This window comes from Mustela lutreola, chromosome 6 (genome assembly GCF_030435805.1).
Source record: "Mustela lutreola isolate mMusLut2 chromosome 6, mMusLut2.pri, whole genome shotgun sequence".
In the NCBI taxonomy this organism is placed as follows: Eukaryota; Metazoa; Chordata; class Mammalia; order Carnivora; family Mustelidae; genus Mustela; species Mustela lutreola.
This window is the reverse complement of record NC_081295.1, coordinates 132,751,703-132,763,255: the sequence shown is the minus strand read 5'-3', so window position 1 is coordinate 132,763,255 and position 11,553 is coordinate 132,751,703. Positions and strand designations below refer to the sequence as shown.

Sequence of the window (11,553 nt, the reverse complement as noted above, 5' to 3'; positions counted from 1 at the left end):
TGTCTCAGTGGGTTAAATCCTCTGCCTTCAGCTCAGGTCATGATCCCAGGGTCCTGGGATCGAGCCCCGCATCGGGCTCTCTGCTCCGTGGAAAGCCTGCTTCCTCCTCTCTCTCTCTCTGCCTGCCTCTCCGCCTACTTGTGATATCTCTCTCTGTCAAATAAATAAATAAAATCTTTAAATTAAAAAAAAGGGCACTTGATGTAATGAGCACTGGGTGTTGTATGCAACTGATGAAACACTAAATTCTACCCCTGAAACTAATAATATACTCTGTGTTAATAAAACTGAAATTAAATACAATATTTTTTTAAATTCTGGAAATGGGTGGTAGTGATGTTTGCACAGCATTGTGAATGTATTTAATGCTATTGATCTGTGTGCTTAAATATAGTCAAAAAGGTAAGTTTTCTGTTACATGTATCATATATGTGTCTGTTATATATATATATATATATATATATATATATAATGTATTTTATTTAAAATGAACAGGTGATGGGTTGACCTTTCTCTATACTCTTGAAAAATAATTCACATGGTGTACAGAGAAGTATCAATATATTTGTTCAGCAAATAGTCCTGGTGTTTCTTTAGGACCAGTCCTCTGGGTAATAGGGTTTGCAGACGGGGGGTGAAATATGCCATCCCTTTCTTCATCACTGGGGACACAAGAAATACATTTACTAAAACATTTTCAAGGATTTTGGAGAAGAAAAAAGGAGAGAGAGATACTTTTGTGGGGGAAGGGGTTATTGTTTCATTCTGAAACTAAGCCTGTTTAAACTCATAAAAGTTAATTGTTTATTCTCACTGCCTAGAAATATTTCCCAAGGAACTAATATAATAGAAAACTGAATAATCTTCAGACAACTAAGTGATGTTAGTCTACAACACTCAGTGAATTTTCTTAGTCAGTCCATGGTGTGTGTGTGTGTGTGTGTGTGCGTGCACATGCATGACAGATGGAGTCATCATATGTATGTGTATGTGTACACACAAGCAGAAACATTCATATACATGTCACCAAGTGACACTGAATCTAAGTGCATGTGCAGGGATGGAGAGAGTGAAGGAGTCCAAGTCCAAAGCCCTTTTACTGATACTAAACTTCAAGTAATTTTAAACATTCTCATAGAGTAAGACATTTATAATTTCAGAGCAGGAAATGCTCTGTCAGTTCAGGAAAGAATAGAACAGGGAGTGGCCCAACAATCATACTTTTTCTTTGCCCTTCTAGGGCAGGGGCTAAAGTTTGATTTGGTTAAGAAACACCCACAAGTAAATGGCAGGAGTTGGCTAAGTCAACACAATCTCATTTCCTCTTCTTACATAAACTCGTTAATGAAAACATTGATTAGACTTTTTGCTTATAATCTGGACTTATATTTCTTTTTGTTTCTGTTCTCCAACCAGGCTTACTTTCAGGAGAGCTCAACGAAATTGATGTTGAGAGTCATTCCCTTGGTCCATCACTTAGAGCCTTCTGAAAATTTCCACCTCCAACTGGTGGGGCTACCTTTGAACCAATGTCCTTGAGACAAAAGGCCTGGAGCCTGTTGACAATCTGGCTTCATTGTCTTATGCAAAGCCTCCTAGTCACACCTGGCTCTATTTTCCACAAACCTTTAGTTCCTACCCCTTTAAAAGAGTTATGTCCCATCCAGATTCTACTATATGTCTATAGGTATTGCTAGGCTTATAGTTCTTTTAGTTCTTTTCTTCCCTAATAACTTTATGGTGTTTACTTAACCTTGCTTTGATACAGCTATTGACTTTGGAGTTATAATTACTACTACTAATCAAGAACGCTTGATGATATATTGAAGCAAACTAACCAACCACTATGTGGGAAGCGATGCAATGTCAGTCATTAGAAACTAAATGGAACAGAACAATTTTAATTAGACATGACTAACATCAGCTGCCTCTATTCTCAGGGCGATTAGGGTGTGGAGTTCAAAAATACTAAAAGTCACATTACCTTGTTTGATCTTGAGAAGGGTGGGGCTGTCAACTTTGTTTCTAGGTTAGTTTTTCTCTCTCATTTTCAAATGAATTAGGCTTTGATTTAGGGTTAAGCTGCTTGGTGTTTTTTGCTTATTCAGAGAACCCATTCTGTGAGGTTTATGATCCACAATATGGGGAGGTAAAAATGACCATGCACACATTCAAAAGCATGGGATAGTTATTTGCTTTACTGTTAAAGGCTAAGCCTTTCTTACCAAAAACTAAGTAGGAAGGAAACTGTTGCAGGGTTCTTATCCTTTCACAGATACAGAATGTGCTTTAATCAGGAGCCATGTGCATATTAACTGTGTCCCAAAGCTAATTTAAAGACAGTGATGATTTTTTAACTCTTATTTGTATTAGAGTCATTGTACTGAAATAAACCTCACCATGAAAGAAGAATTTAGAATTATTTTCTCCTATATCCCATCCTCGAACAATTATATTCACCACTAGAAATTTAGCTACTATCCTAATGCAGATTTCTACCCAAACTGAACCTCAAACCCTTCTCCCCCAGCTCACCAATATCAAAATTCTATTAAACATCTTCATCTGGGTTCCTTCTGTGTCCCCCAAACTTAGGTGGCCGAAGCTAGTCACTGTATGTGTTCCTGACCCTTTCTGTTTATGGTGTCTCCTTTTATATTATCCAGGATCGACACATCCATCAACTTTGACTCCTGTCTTTCCCATCTTCTATGGCTCATCATTGTGTTGTGTTTGTGTTTGGGTTTTATTCTATCTGTTTTTTCCATTCCCACTGCTGCTCTCTGAGTTTGGGATGTGTCTCCCTAATACTCTTAATACTGGAAGTACCCACTCAGTTCTCCAGCTGCCTCCAACTTCCCCATGCAACTACCCTCCAAGCTGCTCCAGGGTGACCATAATTGAAAGTAAGTTTAATTGTGTTTCTCTACTGGTTGAAAGTTTCAATACCTCACCCCCCTACAAGATAAGGTTTGAATGACTGATGGAGCCTGACCAGCCCTCCATAAACATTCTAATATCAAGTCTCTGCACATTTTTATCAAACTGGACTATAGAGGCTTTGTCTCACCTTACAGCACTACAGCCTACTGAGATTGCTATTGGACCGCTGCTCAGATACAAAGTACCTCCCAAGTTCTATGCAGTAATAAAAGCTTCCAGTCGGCTTCCTTCATTTGGGGTTAAAGAGAAATAAATAATGTCTCCAGAGAGGAGTGAAAGCCATTAGGCAAACCTGTAAGTGACACAGTGATGTGTGAAAACATGCATTAATGGCATTTCATCCTAAGCCCCTCAAGTGCTTTTTCATAGCAACCCCGTACCATAGGAGGAGACAAGAAAGCCTGAAGAAAGGATAAGGAAGCTCTAGAGCAGCCAAGTGTGAGAGATCATCTGGACTGTAAGCCTAGACTTGTCAGAAAGGGCTAAAATCCTGGTTACAGCCTCATCGAGCATCATAGGACTAGAAATGAGGCCTAGGTCTAATTTGATGTACTGAGTGATCTGAGACCTGAATCTAATTCTAATGATCTAATGGTCCCTAAAAGTCTACCTGTCACTGGCTCTGAGTCAGACACAAGTATGTTCAAATTCTTGCTACTTAACCCTTAATTCTCATTTTCATCTTCTACAGAGTTATAGAGAATCACTTATACCACAGGGCTCTTGTGCAGTGATGTGAGATCATGTAAATAAAGGTTTTAGCCAGATATGCTGCAAATGACAAATGTTCAATGTGTAATTCCTGTTGTTTGTTCAATGAAAACTGGGCACATTGAAGAAAATGGCCGAGTCAGTTGTCTATCTCTAAATGATTACAAACCTGAGATGGTGTTTTGAAGAACCTCAAGAACAATGTTATAACTGAAAGGAGGAAAAGAAATGCTGACTGAGTTGTATTTAGCACAGGCGAGAAGCAGAACAGAATTTGGAATAAGAACTATGCTCAAAGCCTATTCCACCACTTTCTACCTTTGAGATTCAAACTTTGGCAAACCTTCCAACATCTCTGAAACTGCTTCCTCAAAAACAGGATTCATCATAATTAGTATTCATTTCTCAGTTCATTGAAAAACTAAAACAAAATGCTTGAAAACTAAATAGCAATTTGCTAGTGGAAAACAAAGGCAGAGTTGTTTCGAGTAAGTTGAGCAAACCATTAACCATAAGCAAACTTTAGATGAAAGAACAGTCTCAATGTGGAAATTAAAGTACAAAAGAAAACAGTAGATTTAGATAGAAGGTTCCCTCTGCTAAGGTAGAACATGTGATTAGAGGGGAGGGTTGTGGGGGGATGAGGCTGGGTGATAGCTATTGGGGAGAACATGTGTTGTGGTGAGCACTGGGTACTATGTAAGACTGATGAATCACAGAGGCACCTGGGTGGCTCAGTGGGTTAAAGCCTCTGCCTTCGGTTCAGGTCACAATCTTAGGGTCCTGGGATCAACCCCACATCAGGCTCTCTGCTCAGCGGGGAGCCTGCTTCCTCCTCTCTCTCTCTCTGCCTGCCTCTCCACCTACTTGTGAACTCTGTCTGCCAAATAAGTAAATAAAAATCTTTAAAAAATAAAAAGACTGATGAATCGCAGACATGTACCCCTGAAACAAATAATACAGTAGATGTTAATCAATTTAAATTAAATAAATAAATAATAAAAAGAAAACCACAGTAAGCCAAAAGCCAAAAAAAAAAAAAAAAGAATGAAAGGGCATTATGTCTTCAAACTAACACAAATTGTTCAGAAAAAGAAAAGTAATATATAATTACATTGAGAGGGAAAGCAAACTACAGAAACAAAACAAAATGTTAACAATGAATAGAGTTGAGGGCACAGGGATATCTTTGTTTTGTTCTTGAAACTCAGTTGTACATTTTAATTATTTTTAAATAAAGACACAGAAGCCACCAAAAAAAAAAAAGTCACATTTTCTACCTGATAAAGAATCTCATCTCTAAAAAGTTTTGCAAGCAGTAATGCCTGAATATATACATATATCCTCATGTTTTATTCACTGTTGTATGTGACTTAATAATTTATGAAATTTTAAGTCCTTGAAGCTCAGAGATTCAGGGCATTCAACTGAAATAATTATAAATATGGACTTAGGAAAGGAAAAGGAAACCCAATACTGGATTTCTCTCCTACTCTCTGGCTTAGAATTTTTCACATCAGAGTTCCTCTCTCCCCCCACAAACCTTGGTGAGTGGGGGCAAACATTACTATCTTTCAAGGATGGGCAGTGATTGGTGAGCCCACCTCTGCTGGGCCTCTTTGAGGAGGCACACTATACCCTTAGCTTCAGAACATTGTAGTTGCTTGTTTCTCTTAGCAATTACTTTAATCAAATCTCCACTCTTTATTACTGAATTACTCTCTGGTGAAATGGAAAGAAGCCCTTCTTCTGTTGGAACTTGGGGTAGCAGTTGTTTAGGCCATAATAAAAGATAACTATCTCATTATGAGTTTTTTTTTTTAATTTGCAAATTATGTCCACAAATGTTCATAAAGGAAAAGATTAATGGTGCTGGAGCAGCATCTTCTGAGCTGGAGGCAATCTTTAACCCTTGCTTGATGCCCACTGTTCATTTTAATCTTACAGAGGAGGCAGCTCTTGCTGAAACCCAGCTGTTGCCACACACTTCACTCAGCAACCCCATGCATTAGTTTGAATGTTCTTACTTGTCTTGTCTTGGATCTCTCTGTCATGTCCTTGGCAGCCCAGAATTAGAGGCTTCAGATTAGTTAACAGGATGGCCACGAGGGCCCCATGGAGGCAAAGCATCTTGAGGCAGTAGAGGGCAAAAGTCACAACCTAAGTATATCCACTCTGAGATGGTTACTATCTCCACTGTGGAGGTGATAACCACAAATCCAGGTCAAGACTTTCTGTCTGAGTAACAGTAAGACCAGTGAAAAATGTCCTCATACCAGTTGTGTTTGGTGGCAAGACTATTTAATTTTTATATTTCTGTAATATCTAACATAAACATTCCAGAATTGGTCAAAGCACCTGGCCCACAGTGAGACCTAAATAGACAGTGGTGGAATGAATGAATGAATAACAGAAAAAGTAAGTGTGTTTGTCTAAAATATTTAGACATGACCAAGTTCTGGCTTAGTGTTTCTCACAAGCATATTCTTATCTTCTATGAGCCCTCCACAAGAATTTTTAACTCACTGCTTTCCTTTATAATTTGAAACATTTATTGTAAGCAGCATGAGTGACCTTTCAGAGTAACCAACTCACATCAATCTTCCTGGAATTATTCCTGTTTTAGCACTGGAAGTCCCTCATCCCTTAGAAATCCTTCAGGTCAGGGCAAACTAGGACAGTTGGTCATCCTACATCTAGATGACTTCTTTAGGACAAAATGTTTTAAGAATTCATGGCCTAAATTTGGCTCTATGTTTAAGATCCCATGATCACCTAAAGTGAAACTTTGAGTACAGTACTTTTTCCAGCCCTACTTCATCAGGTCATCAAAACAGATCCAGTTTTGACAACTTCTGCATTTGCTAAGGGCTGAAGTAAGTAAGCATCTGAAGGACACTTCTAGACTCTCCTAGACATTTCTGCAACATGACACACTCCCGCTATCAGTTCTGCCATTCCCACAATCATGGCACCATTCCTTCTAGAAGAGTTTTGGGTCAGCAGTGGCATCTGCCTTGGTGAGTAGAATAGATCCACTGGGAAAAGTGAGAAATCCTTTCTTTAGATTCTCTGCAGTTTACGGGAAAATCTTTAAATCAATGTCTATATGAAATTTCCATAGTCCTGAAAACTTCTTAATTTGTATATTTTTCCTAGTGGAACATATTTTTTTCTTTTCTAGAATTGCATAGTCAGTATATTTGGGGATATTTCTTTTTTTCTCTCTCTGTCTTTTTAAGTTTGTAGTGCAGAAAGGCATAAAGAAACAGAAGAGAAGAGGTGCAATTTGCTTCGGAGAAAATTCTTTCAATGTTTCTTCGAAGCTTATCTCTTGCCTGTGAAAAAGGCATTCAGGTTTACTTGCTCTGCACCTGTAGTTCCATTGATATGGTTTTATAAGCAATAAAGCCACTCATAACCATTAATGATATTCCTACAGCAATAATCTGGGAGTTATAAATTCAGTTATAAACCTAAAACAAATTAGCAAGAGTAAGTATCCCATTCTATGGCCAACCAGTTTATCTAGTTGAGCAAACTTTGCCTTGAACATATAGTTCAACAAGGACTATGAATATCAGCAAGCACATTCTTACAGTATGATTAGATCTGAGTTGCAATTAGCAGGCAGAGTTAAGATGTGCACTGGTTTTCCTATGGCTCTTTTCCAATTTTAAAGTGGCATGGAACATTTGAGCAGAATAATCATCTTGTTTGGCTATAGGGAAGCTTACCTCTGTTTGCTTTAGTTTTTCCATCAACCTGAGCAATGATAACTTCCTTCCTGAAAGAGTTAGGAACTCTCTGAAAATATGCCATTAAGTTTCCTAAATTGCACAAGCTGCATGTTCTTGTGTGTCCTGTTAAGACCATAAATATACAAAGCCCAAAGTGTCCAAGCCTGGGGCCTCTAGATAACCTTCAGCTGCCCCTGTAAAACGGGTTTGAGAAATTAAATTATGGGGAAGGAGCAGGTAGGAGAGAGAAGATAAGCAATATAGACAATTTTCATCTTGTCTGAGTCCAAGTTAAATAGTGCTTGCAAACATATCTTTGTAGATTCTCAAATTTTCAACTGTATTCTGAATACTCTAAAATCCCTGCTGTTTATCAGACACTGATTACAAATACACTTACTTGGAGAAGAACGGTATTCTCAGGGGAGAGAAAGGCAAATATCTTTATTTCAAGCAACAGAAATTTCATTCTGAATAAAAGACTGAGGGAAACGGATTTCATTTTGAACTACTGTGTATAAATCAATTTAAATTAAGCTAGAAATGGTTTATATTTAGATTATTGTTACATACCAATATCAGTTTAATAAGCATTCTGATAGCACCTGAATGTGGTCTTTCAAACCCACTGTAATTTATGGCTTGCACAGAGTAAATAAGAAAAATATGGCTATCCCTGAAGATATAGATGGAAACTAAAGAGTCATTTGTTTCTTCAATGGTGGTGTTGAAATAATATCATAAATAAGGCCTCACAATCAATGAAGTGGAGGAAAGTGGGGTTTCTTTAACAAGGAATTGTTTAAGCTAAGTGTTAACCACTGAGAAAATGTTCTTGGAAAGTCAAGAATTGAAGCTTAGGATACTGAGAACAACTGCCTATAATTTTGGATGCTGAATGAAGAAAGATATTTTCTTTGAGTCCATCTTGACTAATTAGCCACCAAAATGAATAGCTCTATTCACTCTATAGGAGCCAGGTGATGTTGGGAGATTGAAAAGCAACAACAACAAAAAACTCCCCTATCAGTTACAGATGCCTGTCATCATATAAGTTAACAATGATCATATCCTTGAATTCCCTGCTCAGCCAGTTCTCTGTGGTGGGTGCATCTCCCATTCACATTATGAGTTCCCTGTTTGCTGAGCATCTCCTCCAAGCACCCAAGATCACAGTCAGCCCACATTATAGCTTCTGCCTACATTCCTTTAATAGTTCAGTTGAGATCCTCACTGACATTTTAATTGATATTGATAATTAAATTTAACTTATATTTCAAGTGGTATTTAATATTATTATAATACTAATTATATTACATATAATAATAGTATGTTGTAATAGTTTTAAAAGCAATTTAGAACTTTACAGGATTCTTCATCATCTCTTTTGAATAAAAAATGGTAGGAGGGAACTTTCCAGAACGCTCGGTGAGACGCGGAGGAGCGGCGGCTACCCGAGCTGCGCCCAGCAACGCGCTCCTTCCCGCTCCCCCACATCGGCCTCGCCCCTCTCACCGGCTGTAGAAAATGGTGAAAGAAACCACTTATTATGATGTTTTGGGGGTCAAACCCAATGCCACCCAAGAAGAACTGAAAAAGGCCTACAGGAAACTGGCTTTGAAGTACCACCCTGATAAGAATCCAAATGAAGGAGAGAAGTTTAAACAGATTTCTCAAGCTTATGAAGTACTCTCTGATGTAAAGAAAAGGGAATTATATGACAAAGGAGGTGAACAGGCAATTAAAGAAGGTGGAGCTGGTGGTGGTTTTGGCTCCCCCATGGACATCTTTGATATGTTTTTTGGAGGAGGAGGAAGAATGCAGAGAGAAAGGAGAGGTAAAAATGTTGTGCATCAGCTCTCAGTAACCTTAGAAGATTTATATAATGGTGCAACAAGAAAACTAGCTCTGCAAAAGAATGTGATTTGCGATAAATGTGAAGGCCGAGGTGGTAAGAAAGGAGCAGTTGAGTGTTGTCCCAATTGCCGAGGTACTGGAATGCAAATAAGAATTCATCAGATAGGACCTGGAATGGTTCAGCAAATTCAGTCTGTGTGCATGGAGTGCCAGGGCCATGGGGAACGGATCAGTCCTAAAGATAGATGTAAAAGCTGCAATGGAAGGAAGATAGTTCGAGAGAAGAAGATTCTAGAAGTTCATATTGACAAAGGCATGAAAAATGGCCAGAAGATAACATTCCATGGTGAGGGAGACCAAGAACCAGGACTGGAACCAGGAGATATTATCATTGTTTTAGATCAGAAGGATCATGCTGTTTTTACTCGGCAAGGAGAAGACCTTTTCATGTGTATGGACATACAGCTAGTTGAAGCACTGTGCGGTTTTCAAAAGCCAATATCTACTCTTGACAACCGAACCATTGTCATCACCTCTCATCCAGGTCAAATTGTCAAGCATGGAGATATCAAGTGTGTGCTAAATGAAGGCATGCCAATTTATCGTAGGCCATATGAAAAGGGTCGCCTCATCATCGAATTTAAGGTAAATTTTCCTGAGAATGGCTTTCTGTCTCCTGATAAACTCTCTTTGCTGGAAAAACTCCTACCTGAGAGGAAGGAAGTCGAAGAGACTGATGAAATGGACCAGGTAGAACTGGTGGACTTTGATCCAAATCAGGAAAGACGGCGCCATTACAATGGGGAAGCATATGAGGATGATGAACATCATCCCAGGGGTGGTGTTCAGTGTCAGACCTCTTAATGGGGCCAGTGAATAACACTGCTGGCATCTTATGTGCAGTAGTGAATGAGTGAAGGACTATAATCATAGCTCACTACTTGCTATTGTTTTTGTTTTAATATTCAACTATAGTAGTGTTTTAAAAGTTAAATGAAGAATAAACTCAAATATAAAAGCTCTGACTTTGCCCCGTATGTATGATGACTTCAGTGTGGAAGATAAGTTTAATATTTGTAAAAACTGCTTTCAAAAAAAATCTCCCCTAGCATTTGTTAGGCCATACCTTGTAATTAATTTCAGTTCTATGTATATGAAACAGCTCAGACTGAAATGCTGGGTGTATGTATTGACTTCAGTGTATGACCCTTAATTGTTAAGCTATGAAGTGTATTTAATTGGCAATCAGACAGAGAATTTGTAGAGAAGTGTTGGTCTATAGTTATGTTAAGTGGGATTCATTGTGATGCCTCTGCATTTATTGCCTCAACTGTTACTTGAAGATGGCATGCTATGTAATTTGGCCTGTGGTATCAGTGATAGAAAGGATACCTCTTTAAAGAAGGGGTTTGTCATATGCTGCTGCTTGAGGGCTTGCACTTGTAGAATTGCATTCCCTTCTGTGCCATCTTTTTCTTCCCCTTTTTTTTAAATATATATATACATATATATATATCAGTCCTGGTTATACTTTTTTGCCTTCTTTTTGGACCATGATAAGCTTCAGAGTAGTGGCTTCGGGAGCAGGGTAACTTACAGTGAAGAGACATTTACGTGGAGAAGTTTGCATGTATGCGATAGGAAGGTTTTTTTTTTATTTAAGGTATGTTACAGGCTTACTTTAAATAACGCTCCGAAGTAACTGTAATTTAATGTTGGTAGTATAGCAAATTATGATGAATAGCTTTAATTGTATGTTTAAAAAGTCATGTTCACAAGCTTAAATCTGGTTATCAGAATTAAGCAATTGGAATGTATGAATGTCTCCTTAATATACTGATTACAAAGCAAAAAAAAAAAAAAAATGGTAGGAAAGCTTCAGCTATCCAGAACAGTCCTGCAGGAAGTCCACAGGGCACCTGAGTAGACAGATTGGGAAGTGAGAGTTTGACTAGAGAAGAATCATGGGCTCCTCACAGTAACAAAGGCTTTGTAGAAATATCCTGCTTCCCATCCCTAGGAGAGGATCAGGGTGAATGGAAAGGTCAGAAGAAAGAAAGAGCATCAAAGAAGAAAGTTAAGTGAAAATTTGAAAAAGAGTGGACCCATCCCATTGTTTCCACTGATTCCATGTCATGAGAACAGACTCCCAAGGTCCCATTTCCTGTCTCTCCTGCACTGTTTCTCATGAGAATCCAGTCTCAGACTGTGGGCCTATTAATGTTTCTGACAATCAAGTGTGCCAGGCTATCCACTGAGAATAAGATTCAGGGAAAAGACAATTTCACTGGCAACCAAATTA

The 11,553-nt window shown here is 38.4% G+C and overlaps 1 protein-coding gene across 1 annotated transcript; it reads left to right on the top strand.

Moving 5' to 3' along the window:
- The first annotated feature begins 8,811 nt into the window (after positions 1-8,811).
- LOC131834438 (dnaJ homolog subfamily A member 1-like) lies at positions 8,812-10,769 on the top strand. Its single transcript, XM_059179102.1, has one exon. It carries the CDS (start codon positions 8,922-8,924, stop codon positions 10,113-10,115), a length of 1,194 nt encoding a protein of 397 aa, XP_059035085.1. The 5' UTR covers positions 8,812-8,921; the 3' UTR covers positions 10,116-10,769.
- Positions 10,770-11,553: the final 784 nt, after the last annotated feature.

What these genes read in the sequence shown, in the direction of transcription:
- LOC131834438 (XM_059179102.1), top strand. Translation starts at nt 8,922, where the DNA reads ATGGTGAAAGAAACCACTTATTATGATGTTTTGGGGGTCAAACCCAAT.